Raw genomic sequence first — 22,086 nt, 5'->3', positions numbered from 1 at the left:
CCTGAGCCGGTCGCCAGCCGATTGCAGGGCCACATGTAAGGACAAACAAACATTCACACTCACACCTACGGACAATTTAGAGTCATCAGTTAACCTAATGAGCATGTTTTTGGTCTGTGGGAGGAAGCCGGAGTACCTGGAGAGAACCCACACATGCACGGGAAGAACATGCAAACTTCACACAGAAAGGCCCCGCCTGACCCGGGGATCGAACCAGCAACCTTCTTGCTGTGAGGCACGTGCACTACCTGCTGCGCCACCGTGCAGCCCGCTTTTAAAACATTTTAAAAGTATAAATAAATTCACTCTTTTGTTAGCATGAAAGCATAACACACAAGATAAATGATAAATACATGCGCATGGAGGTGTTCTTTGAAGCAGTCAGCTATAATGGCTGAGTATCATCATGGGGGTGGAAATCGGCCTTCACTTATCATATATATATTAAATCTTTTTATTATTTTGAATACATATATATGTATATATGCACATATTCTTACAGTTGACTCCTACTATGAAGGCCGCCTTAATGCAGGGGCTTACTGTACCTGGGCTGAAGCCCAGGGGCCCGCAGGGTTTAGGGGCCAATCATTTTTGGGACAAAATAGCATAAAAAGTCAAACTGTTATGTAACTTGTCAGTTTTCCTGTCAATCACGTTATATGCAAATTTGAGACTGCTGATTGATCCAAATTAACCCGTTGCCACCATGCCCAACCCCGCCCTCCTATGTATGTGTCAACTGGTCACGCTTTATCACTTTGATAGAGAGACAGGTGTAAGATGTCGGCCAAAAATGTCGGCTCGTGACAAACAGAACAGGGAGAAAAATTTACTAAAGAGCATCCCGAAGTTCACGGGATTCTTTCAGTCTCACACGGATGACAGCGGAGGAAGCGGCCCATCTCACCCACCGGAAGAAGCAGCGGGGCCTGCGCCGATGCTGGAGGTAACGGACAGAGCGCACATACAAACAAAAGAGACGGTTTTTAAAAAAAAAATAAAAATATATATATATATATATATATTTCAACTGCAAACTGAGTAACGGCGAGTGTGTAAATAGAGAATGGCTATTCAATGGCTATGTCACTCACCATCAGCAGGGAGTGTATTTTGTAGACTCCCATCAAGCATGCAGCAAGACAGAGTCAGATTGAAAGTGATGTTGATTAAGCTATTATTTAGTTACATCTAATGGAGGGTGACATTTGAGCCATGCTCTGTCCATGGTGCTGTGTGTGTGTGTGTGTGTGTGTGTGTGTGTGGGGGGGGGGGGGGGGGGGGGGGGTTTACAGGTGCATGAGTTCACAGGGTTTATAGTTTGTCTTGTCATCTGTTGTTATTTTATTTTGCTATTTTTTCATTCATTATTATATTCATTATCATCCATTATGTTAATGTTATTGATATGTCAATAAAACTAAATAAAAAAAAAATCGGTGTAGACCTAAATATTATTTTCTATAATGGCAAAGGTAAATTTGGGGAACGGGACAGGGCAAACAGAACTTCTCAGCCCAGTAACAGTAGGATAAGGCGGCCCTGCCTACTATGACGCAACATGTCGTGAGATGAAGCCATTTTTGCTCAGGCACATATGTGGCCGCCCTGGGTCCTGAGCCGGGATGTGATAGGTCTGGATTTCATTGCAGTACAGTCTCCTTCAGCTCGCCCTCCAACCGGTGACGCCTGCCTCGGCCGTGTGGTGTGAGGAACATCTCTAACAAAGTCACTTTAGTTTACCGCTGGCCCCATCCTCTACTGGTAAGAGAGCTGTTTATTCAGTCTGAGGCTGTTAATGAACTCCATAACTGGCCAGAATTAGTTTTTATGCGTGCTTTACATACACCGGCACTCTGCATGCTAGCAAAGTTAGCTAAGCTAGCTGCACTCGGCATGCTGCGTCTGACACATGTCAAGTAATAGCAGGGGAGTTTTGCGTTGTATTACCCGTCTCATGCTGCTGAGAAAGCGACAGAGGTTCTACAAAGATACTTTTAAAAAATATTGACAACTTTTTATTTTAACGTTAGCCATCATTTAGTAAACCTCCCTGTGGCCTAGTTAGCAGCAGTGAGGTAGCTGGCAGATAACGCAGCGAACTGGCTAATTAACACATCCCGCTAATTGGCGCTGGCATGCGCCTTGACACGCCTAGCTGTGCCTGCCAATTCACGTGGAGGAGTAGTTTAATCAAGGCCAGACCTGAACTAGGCACTCCAGTGCGGCAAAATGGCTCCTCTTTCACTCAGTAACCTTGTCTAGCAGCTGTCAGAGACCTGTGCTGCTATGCCTACCTGCAGCACTTCAATGCTGTTAACAGTGCAAGGGGTATTTGATTCAAAAATGAAACCTACAGTTTAATTGTCAGCAGTTGAACCCTGAACGTGGTAATGAAGCTTATCCAATATTGGAGAGAGAGGGTTTGACAGTGTGCAGTAAATGCTGTATAGTCCAGTGTTGTACAGTATGAGCTCAGATGCAATAGAGACAGGTCAGCAGCTGCTGCAGCACGGAGGACCCATGCATCTAGTTTTTAACATACATCTTGTCATTGAGATATTGGTTATGTAAATGTACACTAATGCAAGGTCTAGATTTCCACTCAACAGATGTGACAACCATTTCTTTTGCTTTGAGAATGATTGTCTTCTAAACAAGGGAGTGTTTTGCTGAAATCTGAGGAGTAAGAAGTGTGCAGTCTGTTTTTTGCACAAATAGTTGTCAAGCATTTATAGCTTCATGGCATTTATATACTTTAACTTAACAATTCATAACACGTATGTGGGCATGAGTGGTACATTTATGGAGGACAACAATCCCTGCCCTGAAGCCCAAATATTAGTTCCCCATACATCATACAGACCCTTTCCCCATTAGCTTGCTTCAGTCTGTAACCGTTTCTCTGACAAACCCTTTATTTGCAGCTGTTAAACTTATACATATGGGTTTGGTTTCCCCCCCAACTTCATGGAAATATGCTTTAGGTCAGAAAAGTACAGTGAGCGTTGTGTTTTTGCTTATACCTACAGATACAATGGCTGTGCCTCCCTGCTATGCTGACCTGGGCAAGTCTGCCAAGGACATCTTCAACAAAGGCTATGGTAAGGTTTCTTACACTTTGACACTTGGTGTTGTCGACAAAACTTTGAAAAGACTTGAACAAAACAATTGTTTTCTTCAGGATTTGGCTTGGTGAAGCTCGATGTCAAGACAAAGTCAGCCAGTGGAGTGGTAAGGCCGTTTCTTTGCTGATTTAAGAATAGAAGACTAACTTACTTCAAAATCACTAAAGTGGCCAAAGTGCACATTAAATTCACAGGATAATGTACATTTTGTGATAGGAAAGTTAAGTAGCAGTTTATGTCTGACTTATCTGTGTATAGTACAAGGGTTGCTAGTAATTATTAGAAGCAAATGGTTCAATTATGCTTTTATTCATTTTTGCGATAGAAATATTGAAAACGCATCTCAAAATTTGCCAAAGCCCATGGTGGCATCTTCAAATTGCCCAATGCTATCAGTATACAATGATGTCAAACAGAAGTGCAAAGACCCATATTTGAGAAGCTAAAACCCAAGACTGTTTGGTTTTGAGGCTTGATGATTTACTTAATCGAACATCAAAATTGCTAATTTATATTCTGTCAAAATGACCAGTTGTCTCAGCTCTCTAGATCAGCTAGCTTGACTGACTGAATAAGTTTTTCATTTGTCGTTACCTTATCCAGATTAAGTTGTCTTTTAGGTTTTCTTATGATTGCCATTTCTCTGAAATTGTCCCCCGCAGGAATTCAAAACATCTGGTTCCTCCAACACTGATACCAGCAAAGTTGCGGGCAGCCTAGAAACTAAATACAAGAGGTCAGAATATGGCCTGACCTTCACTGAGAAGTGGAACACTGACAACACCCTGGGGACGGAAATCACTGTTGAAGATCAGGTTGGTAAAATAATCAAACATGTTGTCAGTGAACAGGTGCCAAAGGTCAATGCCTACCCAGTGAACACAGACCGGTATTCATTTCTTTGAATGTCACATGGTTTCTCTTGTTTCTCACAGATTGCCAAGGGACTGAAATTAACTTTTGACACAACCTTCTCACCAAACACTGGGTAAGATGATATTCATTAATTAATGCAAAAGTTAGCTTCATGCGGTTTTTACTTGAACTCACTGGTAAACATACTCACTACAACAAAGTTTACTCTGCCTGTTGCTTCTCTGCAAGAGTCATTTTGGCAACCTGATCTGTGCCGTACATGCTTGTGACAAGTGTAGTTGCCGACCATGTGATCCCCAATCCCAATATGGTGCTGGTCTAACTGGTAACTGGAACTGGTTTCACACATTTGCTCTAACGATGATTTGCAGTTTGTTGTTCCTTGGGAGGAATAAAAGTGAGCCAGATGCTCATGCAATCCTTAATGTGTTCTTTCTATGAGGTGTTAAATCACATGAGGACACATGGCCCAGAGGAAGCGTATCCTGTTTCATATTGAGTGAGGGGGGGGTTTAGTGAGAGTGGAGTGATGTGACTACAGACTGGGAAATACACAGCAGCTCGACCCAAATGTTGGTTTATAAGCAAGAAATGGAATTTTGGCGGATTCATGGACCTTTGACTCAGCCGTGACTCAAAGGTCCTAATTCAAAGCTGGTTTGTGTTGGAAATGGCTGATCATTTTTTTCAGTGTTCTAGTGACGTGTTCTGTGAAGAAAAACAATGTTCTTAAACTGTTAGCTACTTGAGCTGACAGCTGGTGCACTGGTTAAGAGTTATCTCCAGGGGATCATAAATCTATGGCAGTGCTTCCTATAGCAGATGATACGAAACTCTGAGGTGCATTAACTGTATTGTTGTATATCTTCAAACATATTGAAACAGAAGATATAAGAAATATCAAAATGCACATGTGAAACTCAACAGAGATGAGAAGGAAGTGAGATGGCTCACACAAAAGTTGTCAGGATGTAGTCTGACTTCTCAGTATATATGGTGACTTAACATTTACATAACATCTATTAGCATATTTGTGTGAGACAAAATGAAATGAAATGAGCAGTAACAATAACAGTAATCAGTGACACTCAGGATATGTCAGCGTTGTTGAGGATGTAGAGGATCTTGTTTGTTGTTTTGTGATCAGCCGAGTTGTGGCCGGTCAATTGATCTATACAGTGTGAGAAGAAGTTTCAGTTTTGGCTGTGCAGAAAGGCAAAGTGTGAGTTAACAAGATCAATAAACGCACAGCTTTACAACAAATACGCATGGTATACTTTGCATCATAGTTTGGAGCATTCAGATAATTTGTTTTTGTTGTGCAAGAAGAGTTTTTATGTACATATGTATCAGGTGAACTGTCAAAAGTTGTAAACTTAAAGGCCTTGTAGCACCATGTTAAATAGCCTGAGAGCATACTGCAGGAAATGTAACTTGACCCTTTCACAAATTTTTTTTTTTAATGCCTAATGTGACTTGATTGAGGTTTCAGTTAAGGCTGACCAAAGCTGGATTTCTCATCAACAGCAAGAAGAGTGGCAAAGTCAAGACCGCTTACAAGCGCGAGTACGTTAACTTGGGCTGTGATGTCGACTTTGACTTCGCTGGACCCACCATCCACGGCGCTGCTGTTGTTGGCTACGAGGGGTGGCTCGCCGGTTACCAGATGACATTTGACACTGCCAAATCCAAGATGACCCAGAACAACTTTGCCATTGGCTACAAGACAGGAGACTTCCAGTTGCACACCAATGTGTAAGTATAGTACCTTTAACATAAAGATGGGATTTTACAATCTGTTTGTATATAGAATTTGTTTCCCCAAATATATAAATATTTTTAAAATTCTGTTGTTTATTATCTGTCTAATGAAGCAGCAGGGAAGATAATGGACACAGTAATTTAGCAATTGCAGCAAGATGTTAAATGGCGATTTCCAGCCAAAGCTGCAGCTATAACAGTTAAATGTGTGGTGGTTGCCATGACTGCCAGTTTACAAGTCATGTGGAAAAACTCAACTGTCGCTACACTCCTCAAAATGCCAACATTGAAGTCATTTGCCCAGCACTAAAGCTTTTTTCCAAATCCCAGACCTGCCAACCTGTATGCATTTTGCGTAGCAAGTACGCAGTTTGACAATACGCTGGTACAACTTGCCCCTCTAAACTACGCAAAAAGCTGCGGACATGTGAGTTCTGTGGCAAATGTGCACGTGCAGTACTCATGTCTGACAACACGATGCAGCACCGTGGTGAAGCAGTTTCAGCCAATCATTGTAGAAAAGCGGAGAATGACGAGTCTGCCAAACCTATAGTGTAACATCCCTGCCTCCTCCTGCCCTCTGCCTCCCTCTCTGTCCTCCATTCCCCACTCGCTGCAGTTTTCACTTAAAAAGGTAAACTGTGTGTGTTTGTGTGTGTGTGCGTGTGTGTCAGCGGACCTGCCAGCTTTTGGTGAATGTGAATCGTTACCTGTAATGTTACTTTCACTGTGGAAAAAAGTGGAGGGGGAAAAAAAGATTTGCAGGGGGTTTTTTTCTGAGCAAATGTATCGATCATGTTCCCCTAATGACCCCAATGCATCGTCAAAGAAAAAAGAGAAAGAGGCAGCAGTGTGTGTGTTTTAGCCTTTATATATATATCCATTGCAGATGGAGTAGGCCTGTATGAAAGGATGAATGTGAATGAATTGAATGAATTTATACAGTTTAAACATGTAGCCAACAAATCTTTTGCAGCAAGTTTTGCAACCACTATCATGGCAGACGAGGAAGACGAAGACAGGGAGGGACAGGGCGGCAGATCTGCCGAAAAGAAGAGGGTACATGTCCCCCAGAGGTTTTTGAGGAAATATCAAGAACAGTGGCCATGCTTCCGACCCTCTAAAGTTCCTCATCATGCATTTTGCACAGTGTGCAATTATGATGTGCACTGTGGATCAAACGGAAGACGAGTTTCGATTGTATCAAACCAGCAGGTTTGAGGACAGCATCCTCAGTAAGCGTGCCGATGAAGCCTGGGTTGATATTGGTCATTTGAAGAGAGGAGGACAAGAGATCCTCTCCAACCTTTCAGCAGTCATGCTGAAAGATACTGGTTATCTTCCACAGCAATTGCGAGAGGATTTTCAGCCTTGTCACCAAAAACAAGACACAATACAGGGCTAGCCTGAGCACTGACATGATCAGTGCTTTGGTGACAAGAAAGGTGAGCATGGCTGCAAAAGGGACCATCTGTCACGTGGAGGGTTTCAGTGATGCTCTATTAAAGAGGGCAAAGTCAGCAACCTATGAGGCAGAACAGTCCAGAGCAAGTTCCACTCCAGGAAGGAGTGATGACTGATGCAAAAACTGTAGTTAAAAGGACATCAGGGTCAAGGTTAACAAAATAAAAAAAATGTAATTAATATAGTTACCTTGGTTTGTTAACAGCATTTTCATGTTTTGAAAGTGTTTCTGTGTTCCATTGAAAGGCTGTCATGATACAGTATATACATGGCTTGAAGGACATAGCATTTTTTGGTTTTCTGTTGATAGGTTTGGATATTTATGTTAAGAAATTGTTAAACAATGTAATTACAGAGTGCAAAATGTCTATATTTTCTTTATTAAAGGTACTGTAATCAGAAATATAGGTTTTATTGTTTTTTTTATAACTGATTTCCAGCCAGTGAATGCGGAAATTACTGCATGCAAAGCAATGGAGTTGCAAAAGTCTGCGAAAAAAAACCTGCACAACACAAGTGGTTCTCAAAATATTTTGACAAGTTTGGTCGGTCTGCGATCCACAGGCTTTCCCAGTCTGTGACAAACCAGCGAAAGTAAAGAAAATGAAAGCAAAGAAAGTGGATGAATATGCTTCTACAAACTGATGGCAACACCTCCACAATGAACACCTCCTTTAGTTAGAAATCCCTTATTTTGCCTCCTGTGGCATGACATCTCTCTTATGCTTATGATCTTTAAAGCAACGACGGAGCTGAATTTGGAGGCTCCATCTACCAGAAGGTGAGCGACAAGCTGGAGACAGCGGTCAATCTGGCCTGGACCGCCGGCAGCAACAGCACACGCTTTGGTATTGCAGCCAAATACCAGCTGGACAAGGATGCCTCCGTCAGTGTAAGTTGGGCAGCAGAGGCTTTCAGAGCAAGGCAGATGAGGCAAAAGAATATGACTATTAATTGTCACCAACTGACTTGTTTTTTTTTTTCTTCATAGGCTAAAGTGAACAACAATAGCCTTGTTGGTGTTGGGTACACCCAGACACTTAGACCAGGTAAGTTGTTTTCCGACAGGTTTGTGGACAGCTGAAGGATGTTTTTCAGTGAAGTTAACACACACACACAGTTCTGCAGTTGAATAGCTCTGTTTTCTGGTACCCAAGTCTAGAGTCCTTCCTTGTGCACAGCACTTCAGTTTTAAGCAAACGCTCCATATACTTGACCTAGAATAAATTCATTTATAGCAACACTTTAACAGCTTGAGAAAAGCAATTTTGCGTTCGCACTTGTAAAGGCTAATTTTGGTTCCTCTCGCCTGTGCAGGTGTGAAACTCACCCTGTCTGGCCTGGTCGATGGCAAGAACATCAACGCAGGAGGCCACAAGCTGGGTCTGGGCTTGGAACTGGAAGCCTAAGCTTTCTTCATACTGCAAGGGACTAGGGAATATCAGAAGAATCTGGCCTTAAATGTATGTCCAACTCAAACCAGCAAGGGGGATATCTTTGGCGAGATTGGTTCAAAGGTTTATGACAACAAACTCTAACTTGTTAAGTACCACTTCAAGTTGGTGCTTCTGTCATTGATATATTTTACCTTTGTCGCTTTTTACTTTGTAGTCGCATCTATTCAAGAGACAGTTGGTGGCATATTATTTATAAATCATGTCATTGTTCCTCTCCAGTACTGCCATAATAATGAAATCCAATACAATCCCTTTGCCTGTCATCATCTGTCTGTGTGGCTTTATTGTAATGATCCCAGACGCTCTTGTTTTTTGTTTTTTTTTTATGAGGACGTTGGTGTACGATTTTGTGTGGTGAGCATTTTCATACCTTTCTGGTTTTACAGTCACCACCATCTGATATTCCTTTGTCATCAACACAGTTTTCCTTTTTAAATCATGTTAAGTACACTAGGCTAATTCTGCTATTATTTAAGTACTGCTGCACCCTTCCTGCTCATGCACACAAGGACGTACTAAAGCTCTGTAATGTTTTGTTTTGTGACGGGCGTCAGGGTTTGTGATGTTATGTCAGCGCTCCCTTTAAACTGGGCAGTTTTCGGGGTTGCTTAAAGCTGGGTCTGTAAGTCTGAGAGAAGCCCGTACATTTGGCCAACCAAGCAGAATTACTTTTTGTTCATTCTGTGCTAACAGACACCTGGGGGGGGGGGGGGGGGCACATAATTAACGTTCGCAGTAATGCCAAACAGTCATTGTCCGGAAAAGGTGTAAATAAAATTTGCACCTGTGCACACTCGGAAAGCTCTTCCTTGTTTTGGGCAGAGATGGAGCCCACAGGAATCTTGGAGGTCCTTATGTGTATGTTTGAATTTTCAATAAAGTCTTTGAACTCCACAAAACTCATTTTCAATATGTGATATCGACATGCCACTAATAACTTATGTAACTTGTTCGGTTGAGGTTAAAGCTCCCATATTAAGTACAATTTATGTTTTGTGCTCTTTAAGATCCCCCTCCCAAAAAGCCCATCTGCTGATTGGTCAGCTCTCATAGGCCTGAGCAGGCACTGCCCACCATGTTTACAAATCCACTCTGCCTATGTTTATGCAGTTACAGCCATGCTGGGGTCACAGCTGACCGTGGTAACTGTATGGTTTCCTCACTGAACTCCTAACAGCTTGTTTAAAGGCACAGTTTATGAAAAACAGGCTGTGTGTATAGAGTGTTTTGTTACTTTCACAATGTTGATACAGATTATAATTTAAAAAAAATGGAAATCTCACCTTCCACACTATGGGACCTTTAACTTTTCAGAGGCCTGACTGGTTGCAAGTGTGCTAATGGGATTCATGAATTGGCAACAACCATGATTAGGCATGTTTAAGTACTTTTGTACACAGAGGAAAGAAGATTATTTAAGATTCATGGTGGATTCATGGACCTTTGACTCAGCCATGACTCAAAGGTCCTAATTCAAAGCTGGTTTGTGTTGGAAGTGGCTGATGATTTTTTTTTCAGTGTTCTAGTGATGTGTTCTGTGAAGAAAAACAATGTTCTTAGACTGTTTGCTACTTAAGCTGACAGCAGCAGAGGGCACTGGTAAAGAGTTATCTCTGGGGGATCATAAATCTATGGCAGTGCTTCCTAAAGCGGGTGATACGAAACTCTGAGGTGCATTAACTGTATTGTTTTATATCTTCAAACATATTGAAACAGAAGATATAAGAAATATCAAAATGCACATGTGAAACTCAACAGAGATGAGAAGGAAGTGAGATGGCTCACACATTAGCTACTTCCATCAGCAGCTTCTTCAAGACAGGAGACTTCCAGTTGCACACCAATGTGTAAGTATAGTACCTTTAACGTAAAGATGGGATTTTACAATCTGTTTGTATCTAGAATTTGTTTCCCCAAATATATAAATATTTTTTAAAAATCTATTGTTTATTATCTGTCTAATGAAGCAGCAGGGAAGATGATGGGCACATTAATTTAGCAATTACATAATCAACGTTCGCAGTAATGCCAAACAATCATTGTCCAGAAGAGGTGTAAATTGAATTTGCACCTGTGCACACTCGGAAAGCTCTTCCTTGTTTTGGGCAGAGATGGAGCCCACAGGAATCTTGGAGGTCCTTATGTGTATGTTTGAATTTTCAACAAAGTCTTTGAGCTCCACAAAACTCATTTTCAATATGTGATATCGACATGCCACTAATAATTAACTTGAGTGTTTTGTTACTTTCACAATGTTGATACAGATTATAATTTAAAAAAACAAATGGAAATCTCAAGTTCCATACTATGGGACCTTTAACTTTTCAGAGGCCTGTATCATGTAGAGTGGGATCTGATTGGTTGTACGTGTGCTAATGGGATTCATGAATAGACAACAACCATGATTAGGCATGTTTAAGTACTTTTGTACACAGAGGAAACAAGATGAAATCCTGCTAGTTTTGTAAAAGACCGTCGTCATACTGTATATTCAGACTGTTCAGTGTCTTTAATAGAAGCACAGTTGCCCAGTCCCCAGTCATCTATGCGCTTTGCACACCTAAATTTAAGCATGGTTTCTGCCATACTTTCTTGCAATGCGAGCCAGCTCTTGTCAGACTTAACGGGGAGCATCAAAGCTGCCTTTTTCAAGTCCTTTAAACGTGCCAGTGCCACTCAAGCAGGAACTCACTTAAATGCCAGTGTTACGTAAGAGGTGTTTTAAGTGATATTTTGGGAACAACGATGCATGACTTCACTGCAAACTCCTCTTTATTTTAGGAATATTTGTTTATACTTAAGTGTTGGATGGATAGAGGTGTGTGCACTCATGAATGTCTCTAGTGTGCAGGCTTAAAACCTTGCAGCAGGGAAAAACTAAAAGGAAATGGACGCCGCTCTGTAAAGGAAACAAAGCCCAATGCGGACCAACTCAAGTTAAACCCAAAGAGACTGTTTCTGTGGACACAAAAGCGACACTGGGCAGTACACAGGGAGATTATGAATCAAAGAGCACTCGCTGTCATGTATAACCCCAGTCCCGCGTGGGTAATGAACACTGACTGACAAATTATTGGGGTGTTGTAGTACAATGGGATGGGGCCTGAGTTCATCTGGAGATGGCGCTATATACCTGTGATAACTTGTAATAATGATATAAAATAACTTTGCGGTGCCTCCAATAACTTTTAAGAAGTAAACACAAAATTTGATACTTCCCCTTTTAAATAAAAGTTTGCATTAACTTGTTTTATATTTATCCAAAAAGTATCACCCTCGTAATTACAACACAGGATTTAGTCCAAACAAGAATTATTTATTACAAAGTTATTAGTCATCTGCAAATTAGTTAACTGGTTCACTGTTGACCTTTAAGTATGCACTGATAACAGTATTCAAAACTCTCATATAATGCTCTGGCAGGTTTTACCCACAAATGATCCCTAATGAATCCAACAAGAAAATGTAAAATAAATAAAAATGACCAGGGAAACTCAAGTGTCCACAGCCCACACTCACACACTCACCCACACCCACTGGGATGTAAACAAATGTAATCAAAAAAAACGTTGCAGGCACAGTCCATGCTCCTGAGCGGGGAGGCGGGAAACAAATGGCCACTTCACTGGCTTTAACCAGCACAAACAAAAAGGCACGTGCAAAATGTTAAGTGTACTCACGAGTCTGACAACAGTCATAGATGAAGATGGGGGAACAGGGGCAAAAGGCGCAGTTTCAGCGGCAAGGGAATGGAGCGTGCAGCAACACGGTGTGGCAAACCGCGCTCAAGTACAGCAGCTACATCTCTCTGCAACGGCCCAGGGCTCTCCCGGTCCTCACTCTCTCTCTCTTATGGCAAATGTCCGGTCCTGAATCACATAATTCCTCTTAATAAATAAGCTACAGGCTAATTCATTGCAAAAAACTCACAGTATGGCTTACACAAATTAGCAATTGCTAGCTGCAATGCAAAATTAACAGTGTGAAAGCTTAGGAGCAGGCTAAGCTAAAGGCTAGCAGCGATTAGCAATTCAGCTCATCTTTTACACATTACAGTCAAACAACAGCACAGAGTACATGAAAACACATGAATTTACCTCTGGCAGCTTCTCAAAATTCACTTACATCAACCACGGGACAACTCTCCATTAGTCTTGGAAGCTAGGAGTGCTTTCACATTACTTTTATAGCTTATAGCTCTCCTTTTCGGATGCCAGTAAAACAGACTCTGCTGCCGCTAACTTTGCCGGCACGGTGACGCTAAGCGCCTTCCTACCTGAACAAGGTGAGGACAGGATTGACTAAAGACTAGAGACATACAGAGATGAGAGAATAAAAAGATGCTTCACTGCCACACAAATAAACGTGGTCTCCTGTCATTTATGCCAACAACCAACTACAAACGGTTTTTAAAATTAACACCACCCTTTAGTCTCTGACTTTTAACTGTATATAAAATGACATTTTTTCAACATCTTATAATCCAACATTTTTTAAACATATTTACACTTCATGAACTGTTACTTCTTACCAACATAAAAATTTAAATCTCCGTATATGAATGAATGAAAATAAGAGCCACAGGGCTACACATGTTTTAAGGTAGCAGTGATCTACATTTAGCCTGTAATGTGCATCTATCTGTATCAGCCACTTCACCAGATTTGCATATTTGAATGACAAAAATTAGGCTTGAGATAGGCTAAGCGTTTTATCCACAACAGAAAGCAGAATTTTCAGGGTTTTTTTAATGTTGCATTTATTTGTCAGCACATACCAAAGCAAATGAAGACAGACACAAATTCAAATTGCATCTTTTACATTCATGATTAAATTAGCGAAGTCAAAGGATTTGAATACATCAGGGGCTGATTTAAAGTTGAAAGGCGAAGCTGCTGCAAACATTGGAGGAATCATGCTCTCTCCTTTTAAATTGATCGTTCTGAAGGGAAAGTTACAGCGTTGAGCTTTCTTCTCATTGCTTGCCTCAGTTTAAGCCTTAAATTTGCATCAGCGTTTGATAAGCCATTCTCTCTATTTTTAGCTTCACTATCCATCTCAAGGTATCAAACACTGTCTGATTGAATTTAAGGTGGAATGTCCTTTTTCCTCGCTTCCTCTACCTCATCAGATATTTCTCCCTGTTTGGCTTTTTGGAGCGTTTTCCTCTTTTTTCTCTGGCTTGCTGCTCTCCACAGTGACGGTTTTACCTTGAGGATCATTTATTTTCTCTGAAACTTCAGACAGCTTTGATTTCTGAACCTGGCTGCTCTCCGGCGCCCCCTGATGTAACTCTTTGATTTCAGCCTTGGCACTTGTCTTCTCCATTGGCATCTCAGCTTGGACAGTCTGGGTTTTATCACTGCCGCTTGGCTTCTGATGATCCACTTCAGGAAGACTTTCCACCTCAGATTTAAGAGATGGCTCTTTATCTTGGCCTTTATTGCTATCGTGTTTAGCATCTTGAATGCTTTTTGCTACCTTATCCTCACCTTCTGCAGCTTTAGATTCACTGATTTCCTTTGGCTCTGTATGGCTGTTTTCCTTTTCCTCACTCTTGGCTGTTGACCTTGACGATCCTTGAGCCTTTTCCGAAAGCTCCTCTGTCTCTACGGACAAAGCGCTCCTTGTCTCTGCTGTAAAATCGCGGGTTTTCTCAGCTGTTACCGAAGCCAGAGCCTGAACCTTATCTTGCACTTGAACAACACTGCTTAGCTCTTGAGTTTTGTCTGACGCTTTGGACGAGGTCTCGTCAGCAGACTTCTTTGCTTCATCAGATTTATCCTGAAGTTCCACCTCTGCACGGACGTCTGGCTTTAAATCATCTGCTTTTGAAGAGAGATCTCTCTGATCTGTTACCGTCGTCACTGCAGCTTCTTTCTCTTCTTTTGTGTTTTCAGCTACCTTTTGATGTTCATTTTCTCCCTCATCAATGCTCTCACTTAATAAAACTTTGCTTTGAGTATTTTTATCTCTGCCACTCTCCCCTTCACTGTCTGCTGTTTCAGTCTCCTCTGACTCTTCTTTACTTTTCTGACCTTTTTCACCATCATCCACCCCTGCAGGACTCCCGTCGTCTCCTCCATTCACTGAATTTCCCACAGATGCTACTTGATTCTGCTCACTATCAGACACCTGCTCACCATCTTCCTCTCGACCGTCTTTACTACCCTCCTCTTCCTCACTGCCCCCTCTATCTCTTTTGGTACACTCCTGCTCATCTTTTCCCACCTCTGTCTCCTCCGATCCTGTCTCCTCAAACTCTGACATCTCGATTTCCCTGGTGGTCTCCGTTATGATCTCCTCTACAAACTTGTACTGGGGCTCAGCTCGTCTGTGCGGCCCTCCCGGGCGGCTGAGGCGAGGCAAGGTGTAAACGGGGGACTGGTGGTAGATGTAGGGCAAGGAGATGTGGGTGTCTGACATCGTGGAGAGTCGAGCCTCCTCACCACAGAGAAGTTTCCTGCAAGATAGGAGACACTGATTTTATCTGCAATGACCGATGTTCACTACTGAAACTGAATTTATTTTAATCCTTATTAATGAGAAAGACTTGAGGCAGGTGCAGCCACCACTGAAGGGCAATGGCCTTATAATATCAGTGAAACTTAGAGAATTTTCTGTCTTTAAATACAGTTTTATATTATTATTTTTTTTTTATTCCCATAGTGAAACATTGTTGTTGTTCATTGTTTGCATTTTTTATCATCTTTTCACCCCAAAAATGCTTCCTTTGGTAATAATACTGAGGGCTGGCACTAGTAAACGATTTGACCCAAACCTCAGGCACCTCACCTGTAAGACAGGATCTCCACATCCAAAGCCATCTTCACATTTAGCAGGTCCTGGTATTCCCGCAGGTAACCAGACATGTCGAATTTGCAGCTGATGAGCTCATTTTCAAGGTCTTTGATTGTGTTCTGGAGCCAGAGAGAAAGGGCGACGTGTTACTGGACATAAACGTGCCCGTGAACACTTAACGCGGTTTTATTAAAGAGAAAAAGAAGAAGTCTTACCTGGTAATGAAGCATTTCCTCCTTGTGGCGATCCTCGACGTCATGAAGTTGCTTCTCCAGCGCTTCCCTGACGCCTTTGCTGCAGTCCAGTTCGATGTTCTTGGCCTGCAGGCGCCTCCTGTACTCCTGAATCTCCTGCTGGGTCGCCTTTAACGCCTCCCGTTTCATCTCAGCTGCCTCCGTTAATCTTGCAAACTGACATCGGAAAGTTTCTCCTACCTGCTGGAAGTCGGACACGGTATGACCTTCCAGCTGCGCCCTGATGTCCCTGAGTGCCGCAGTGACGCCGGGGTTGCCAAATTCATGCGCCTTGACAGTCACCTGCGCAGCCTGGATTTGGTCAAACATCTCTGACACCTCGGCCTCATGGTTTCTCTTCAGGAGGTGGATTTCGTCCACGAGAGCCTGCGCTTTCTTGTCCAGCTGTAGTTTAGCCTGATACGCGTCGCTGATGTCCTTCTGCAGGACCACAATGTTGCTCTCGGCGTCTGATTTGCTCCGCGCCTCCTGTTCGTGTTGTCTTCTCAGGCTGGACAGCTCGTCCTCTAAATTTACACGCTCAATTTCAATCTGATGCTTCTGGTGAGTAATATCCTGAACCAGTTGCCTCAGTTTCCTGAGCTCGGGTCCGTACTCCTCCTCCAAACAGGATGCGGGTTTCGCTTTGCCCCTGATCTCCTCGATCTCTCTCTCAAGCAGATGATTGTGGTGCTCCAGATGGCGCACCTTCTCTATGAACCCCGCAAGACGATCGTTCAGGCCGTGCATCAGCTCCTTCTCATTAAACTTTCCAGATAACGGGTTGGTCAGATTCATGCCCGTGGACGCGTCTCTAATCACGACACCGCTATCTAACGTCGACCGCTTCGCTTTGTGAGGCAAATACTCATCTGGAGTGATCCTGCGCGGGAAGGCGAATCCGTTATCCATGCCTTGAGTCGTGCTGACCGGATGAATCTCCGGCGCAGAGTAGCTCCATGCGGACTTTTATAACCGTCGCCATCTGCTCGGTATGCAGAACGGAGCTGTCCGCGGTGCTGAAAAGGTGTAGCGTCAGCTGATGCGTTAATGAGCGCTTACACTACAGTTTGTCGCAGGCAGCAGTGACGTGGCTCAGCTGACAGGAGATGACAAGACACTCAGCCCTCCCTCCGTTATTATTATTACTAACATTATTATTATTATTGTGTCGGGAAGCTTAAGGTGTTGAAGTCCCTCATTAATAGCACGTCCCGCAGTTTCACCATCACCTTGTTTTACTGCATTTAGCGGATGACGTCATATGACAGGTACTTCCTGGACAGGTTTAAACTCACCGTAGGCATTGAACATAGAGCCTGAAATCAAGTCACTGGTTTGCTTCCAGCAGTGCAGCATTCACTCTGTATGCACAGCTTGTTCAGTTCTGTGTACTCAAGTACTAAGACGCACTTTTGACATGTGCTGTGTTTTCATTTTGTGCTGTTTTAGAGTACTTCACTACAGTTTGAAGGGAGGTGTTGCACTTTTTTACTCCACCTTAAGTTCACTCTGCTGGTAATATGTCTGTACCTTTCAGTAGTATTTAGAATGCAGGGCTTTTACTTCTAATGGAGTTTTTTTTTTGACTAAAGGATCTGAATACCACAGGCAAACATATACACCACAGCAATATGCTCAGCCTGCTTGTGACTTTAACAAAGTATTTCTACTCTGTAGTACTTCCACTTTCAGGCAATTAAAGGATCCAAGTACTTTTCCACCACTGTATGTGTTTTAATTTAATGCCAGCATGTAGATTTGGTGGTCATTTGCATGCCAAACTCATGATTAAACTTGTGTAACACATGAAATATGTTATGTTATTTGAGCTTTTACAGGCTGAATTGTTCCGTTCATCTCATAATATGACTTTTTGAAAGCATCAAATCATGTTTTCACTTTTTCCTGCAGCCATTTTGCTAGTAAAACATATAGAAAAACCACATTTCACACAATCCTCATGTTGTATGGGGCTCCTACATGTTTTTTTTCTGTCTAGACTATTACAGTTTGACACCTCAGGCTGATGCAGACTTGAATAACAACCTTCTTGTTTGTTCGCTGCAGCCTCTTTAACTGTCGTTATAGAAAGGGAGTGCTGCTTCCTTCAGCCACAACTAGAACAAGAATGTTTTACAATCAAGCCGCATGTTAAAGTGGAATCTTTTACCATTTCTTTAACACAGCCCTGAAGAGTGTCACGTACAGAAAAACCATTAGATCACAACAATTTAAGACACTCAGCAGTGTGATAACACACCAATAAAGGCTTCTGTTTTCATCTCACTATAAAGAGCTTAACCGAAGCTTCTTCAAATGTCTTTAGCTTCCATCGGCTTTATTCCACTTACATCATTTTGCTATTTTGATGCGTGAGCTGCTGCGTTAATGTAGCTACAAATGAAGCTGATCACATCAGCATGTAAACAAAATGACATGTTCTGTGACAAAGAAAAACAAACCACGAGTTTTAAATGTTTATCTGATCCTGAGCTGTAGTACTGTGGTGTTTACTGATCTTGGAATAATGTCACTTTGACACTTGAAACTGTATATTTGTTTATATGTTGTTGTTTTTTTTAACACTTATTTTATGATCACTGTTCTTGTAAAGGCTGTAAACACCGAGCAGGAGTTGAAATGTTTCATGCAATGATTGTTGTAGCTGACAAACAAGTTGAGAAGGTAATGTAGTCCACATGCAATGTTAAATTTATTTAAATTTAACATCAAAACCAAAGCAGCATTAAGACAAATGTGTAACTTTTAGCGTTTGATGGCAATGGTCAGCCCGTCGCCCACAGTGAGCATGCTCAGATCAACCCTCTGATCCTTGTGTAGCTTCTTATTGAGAGCATCCAGACTCTGGGAGGTGATGTCATTGGGCGCAGGATTCACTACCCTTCCGCCCCACAGCACCTTCAAACACAGTGACAACAGAGCTGCTTCATACTGTACACCCCTCAGTATGTTCCATGACAGATGCTCAGCCGGCTCGTGTAAGGTGCACTTACATTGTCGATCGCGATGACGCCCCCTTTTCGGATGAGCTCAAGGGACTTTTCATAGTACTTGTCATAGTTTAACTTATCAGCATCGATGAACACAAAGTCAAATGTCCCAGCTTCCCCAGCTGCGATCAGTGCATCTGATGAAACAGAGGTGAAAATGAAAATGCAAAAGTGCTTTTTAGCAGAAGTCTTGACTCAGATTAAAGCACTTACCCAGCGTCTTCATGGCTATCTCATGCCGTATATCTATCTTGTTTTCAACTCCAGCCTGCACAAAAGGTTAAATTGTGTGGACTGAGAATTTTGCAAAGATTTAAAATGAATGTCAGGCGAGGCTAAAACAGGGGTTGATTTTACTGCTTGGCTTTGCATCTTGACGTGACACCGTTTCCTGAGCAGACACCTTTTTGCTCTCCAGCCGGCAGCATGCTGTCTTACTGACAGAGGGCAGATGTACAGCATGCTGTCTGCTGCACAACCTGCATCTGACAGAAGCAACAATCAATCCTACTGTACTTGCAAAATGCCACATTCAAATGTTGCACAAGTGCCAGCTTGTGTAATGCAATCTGTACTATTACAGATGTAAGATTGAAGGTTTCATGAACAAAGTTTTACAGTATCTCCTTTTATCATGTGTAGAAAATGATGCTTTATGGCAGCTGTTTAGAAAGAAATTCTCTCACCTCTTTAAAGAACGGTTTGGCAATGTTCACGTAGGTTTCTTCTATTTCACAAGCCACCACAGTTCCATTCTCTGGCATGGCCAACGCCATGCTCAATGCATTGTACCCTGTGTACATCCCTGCACAATAAATGCAATGTTAACTGAATAAGATTTAATAATAATAAAAAAAAAAGTTAGTCTTAGTTAGACCTTTCAAGATGATTTAAGGATAAGATAGTCCACTATGGGAGCAAAGACAGGACCATATGTAGATTTGAATCTCATAAACAGCTGAATACTGACTTCTAAGATTTAATCAATACTTAACAGAGGAATTTCAATACTTCCAATACCATTTAGAGCACTGAAACACACATAAAACACAGAGCAATTTTGGGTTCTACAGTTTCACTCATTCATTTCAGTTCAGAAAACCCAGCTGCTCTCATTGGATTGGGTGAATTCAGACAAAAATGGAAACTTAAACATCAATGCTTCTATCAATCAGCAACTGAGCCTGAAGGGAATCAATCAGATCCCTGCCAGGTTATTTAAAAATGTTTCAGAGCTGTAAGGTCTGCAGGATTTGATTTTCAACATTAAGTATTCAGTAGTGGTTTAATTTCACACTTACATATCCATCTGCATTTGAAACCCCAATCATTATGGCCTTTTTTTACTCCCATAGTCTTCTATTTGATCTCACCAATTTCAATGGCTTTAGTTGCATTCATCAATTTAATGAGATTTGCCATTAACTGGGCTTGTTCACTGGCGACCATCATGCCACTCCACCGGTCTTCAAGGGTTTTCTGAAAGGAAAATAGAAAACAATTGAACATATATTATTGTATTGTCTGACTAAAGGGTAAACAACATATCCCGGTGCTCCTCACTGGTTGTAGCTGTGTGTTGTGTGGCTATGTGCCGCCCTCTAGTGGTCAAAAAGTAAACTGCTTAGATCCTGAAATGATCTACACTGGTAGATCGTGTATTCTTTATAAATTTGTTGTAGTTGTATAGAAATGAAGATAATAGAAGGTAAACATGACACAAAACACAAATCAAATTCTAAGCAGGCGTGTCTTCAGTCACTTTTTAAAAGTTTCCAGAGGCTTGATCTGAAATCCAGTGGCAGGCAGATCCAAACTTTAGAAGCACCCAACTTCAAAGTCATCTTTAGTTTTCAGCCTGGAGCAGCGGATGACCAGCCAGCGTTCATCTGACCTGAATAAACTGCTGGTGGCTCCGGCATGTTGATCAATGTCGGCAGGCGCCTGCCCATGTTAAGCTAAAGGTGATCAAAAGAATTTCAAATTTTAAGAAATCAACTTGGGGCTAAAATGGGATCTTTTGGTTTGAGGTCGAGCAGCGTCATACTTCAACACGAGACAAGTAACAAGGGAATAGCAATGATCAATGTGTGAATGCTAAAGTTATCACCTGCAGAATGAGACACTAGTGTATGAGGGCTTGCTGGTTCTCTGGTTGTCTTACCAGTCTGAGTTTGGCGAGGACCTGGTGCTCCCTCAGTGAGTTGTTAAGAACATACTGCAGCACAGGATCGCTCTTCCCTCCGCTGTGGCTCTTCCCCATTAAGGCAGACTTTCCCACACCTGACCGATGAGAAACAGCAGCTACTGTCACCAGCAATCCCAGACTGTCTGTTACCCTCCTGATTATAAAACCAGCATCTCATACCTGTTAGTACAACAGCAAGTCCGATGCAGAGAAGCACTTTAATATCTGCAGCCATTGTGTTCCGGGCCCTTTCTTGCTAGAGAGAGGCTGAGCAGTTTTATTTTAAACCCACTGAATCTCTCTGTCAGTCCCTTTTTGTACACTGCTGAGTGTGTTTGCTCGGCATGACCTTTGAGAGGGAAGCTCAAGTTATTGATTCTGACTGAAGAGTTAAAGTACAAAAGTCAGCACATTTTTTTGTCAGATAGATGACCTGATTTTTATATCAAACTGGAAATGTATTCTTTTGTAGGACTATTATTTTTAAAAGACATACAATAATATGATTAAATCACTAAAATCAAAGTAGAGTCCCAGGACAACAGCCTCTCACTGACCCAATTATTTTCAGCTGAGTTTTTTCTTTTTATTTGCTTAAGCCATAAATCTCAAAATACCACACATGGTGTGCCAGTTATTTTGCAATCCAAACAAGCACTTTGAACAGTTTTATCTGTGTATGTTGATCTCACTGTATTTCTGAATTTACACTATTATTCAGCACTACGCTGCAACTCATGAGTGAAAGGTAAACATTTGTGTATTTCATAAGATGACACTTTCCTCACTGTGGAAATTCCTGCGTGAGAAGATGATAACTACGAAACTCTCCAAATTTGCTAAGTGATAAAAATAACTTTAAGTTGTTTTCAACTGAAATCTCCTTCTGTGTTGACAAAAGCTTTTGAAAGTATCAAACAAGTGTCTAAAATGTGGCTGGATATCTGAATAAATTTCATCACGTCACACTCCATCACTGCTGCACACTACTGCCCCCTAGTGGTAAAAGGATGAATTGTTTGTTTATTTTCTGGTGTAGTCCTCTGTGTTTTACTACATTTGCATCTATGAATATGTGGAGATCCACAGCAATGCGTAGAGAAATTAACAGCAGTGAAGAGGAATGCTGATTTGAGACCATTTAACTTGTGTGATTCCTTT

At 41.8% G+C, this 22,086-nt stretch overlaps 3 protein-coding genes across 3 annotated transcripts; 1 reads left to right on the top strand and 2 right to left on the bottom strand.

Annotated features, from left to right (window-relative positions):
• The first annotated feature begins 1,648 nt into the window (after positions 1 to 1,648).
• vdac2 (voltage-dependent anion channel 2) lies at positions 1,649 to 8,952 on the top strand. Its single transcript, XM_070977547.1, has 9 exons — positions 1,649 to 1,767; positions 3,036 to 3,107; positions 3,188 to 3,237; positions 3,794 to 3,946; positions 4,067 to 4,119; positions 5,535 to 5,762; positions 7,974 to 8,124; positions 8,224 to 8,281; positions 8,550 to 8,952. The coding sequence occupies exons 2-9, from the start codon at positions 3,041 to 3,043 to the stop codon at positions 8,639 to 8,641; spliced, it is 852 nt and encodes a 283-aa protein (XP_070833648.1). The 5' UTR covers positions 1,649 to 1,767; positions 3,036 to 3,040; the 3' UTR covers positions 8,642 to 8,952.
• Positions 8,953 to 13,426: 4,474 nt separating this feature from the next.
• On the bottom strand, positions 13,427 to 16,998 carry LOC139341713 (neurofilament light polypeptide). Its single transcript, XM_070978358.1, has 3 exons — positions 15,706 to 16,998; positions 15,485 to 15,609; positions 13,427 to 15,152 (listed from the first exon to the last, which is right to left on the bottom strand). The coding sequence occupies exons 1-3, from the start codon at positions 16,633 to 16,635 to the stop codon at positions 13,817 to 13,819; spliced, it is 2,391 nt and encodes a 796-aa protein (XP_070834459.1). The 5' UTR covers positions 16,636 to 16,998; the 3' UTR covers positions 13,427 to 13,816.
• Positions 16,999 to 18,492: 1,494 nt separating this feature from the next.
• On the bottom strand, positions 18,493 to 21,160 carry comtd1 (catechol-O-methyltransferase domain containing 1). The gene is made up of 7 exons (XM_070978225.1): positions 21,106 to 21,160; positions 20,902 to 21,020; positions 20,111 to 20,216; positions 19,424 to 19,542; positions 18,951 to 19,005; positions 18,741 to 18,874; positions 18,493 to 18,645 (listed from the first exon to the last, which is right to left on the bottom strand). Exons 1-7 carry the CDS (start codon positions 21,158 to 21,160, stop codon positions 18,493 to 18,495), a joined length of 741 nt encoding a protein of 246 aa, XP_070834326.1.
• Positions 21,161 to 22,086: the final 926 nt, after the last annotated feature.

This window comes from Chaetodon trifascialis, chromosome 13 (genome assembly GCF_039877785.1).
Source record: "Chaetodon trifascialis isolate fChaTrf1 chromosome 13, fChaTrf1.hap1, whole genome shotgun sequence".
Lineage (NCBI taxonomy): Eukaryota > Metazoa > Chordata > Actinopteri > Chaetodontiformes > Chaetodontidae > Chaetodon > Chaetodon trifascialis.
Note: the sequence above shows the minus strand (reverse complement) of the source record. Positions and strands in the feature narration are given on the sequence as shown.

What these genes read in the sequence shown, in the direction of transcription:
- vdac2 (XM_070977547.1), top strand. Translation starts at nt 3,041, where the DNA reads ATGGCTGTGCCTCCCTGCTATGCTGACCTGGGCAAGTCTGCCAAGGAC. An exon ending in AAATCACTGTTGAAGATCAG is followed by an intron (nt 3,947 to 4,066) that starts GTTGGTAAAATA and finishes TGTTTCTCACAG; the next exon opens with ATTGCCAAGGGACTGAAATT. An exon ending in ACCTTCTCACCAAACACTGG is followed by an intron (nt 4,120 to 5,534) that starts GTAAGATGATAT and finishes TCTCATCAACAG; the next exon opens with CAAGAAGAGTGGCAAAGTCA.
- comtd1 (XM_070978225.1), bottom strand. Translation starts at nt 21,160, where the DNA reads ATGGCTGCAGATATTAAAGTGCTTCTCTGCATCGGACTTGCTGTTGTA. An exon ending in ACTTGCTGTTGTACTAACAG is followed by an intron (nt 21,021 to 21,105) that starts GTATGAGATGCT and finishes CTCATCGGTCAG; the next exon opens with GTGTGGGAAAGTCTGCCTTA. An exon ending in TCCTCGCCAAACTCAGACTG is followed by an intron (nt 20,217 to 20,901) that starts GTAAGACAACCA and finishes TTTTCCTTTCAG; the next exon opens with AAAACCCTTGAAGACCGGTG.
- LOC139341713 (XM_070978358.1), bottom strand. Translation starts at nt 16,635, where the DNA reads ATGGATAACGGATTCGCCTTCCCGCGCAGGATCACTCCAGATGAGTAT. An exon ending in AGGAAATGCTTCATTACCAG is followed by an intron (nt 15,610 to 15,705) that starts GTAAGACTTCTT and finishes CTCTGGCTCCAG; the next exon opens with AACACAATCAAAGACCTTGA. An exon ending in GTGGAGATCCTGTCTTACAG is followed by an intron (nt 15,153 to 15,484) that starts GTGAGGTGCCTG and finishes CCTATCTTGCAG; the next exon opens with GAAACTTCTCTGTGGTGAGG.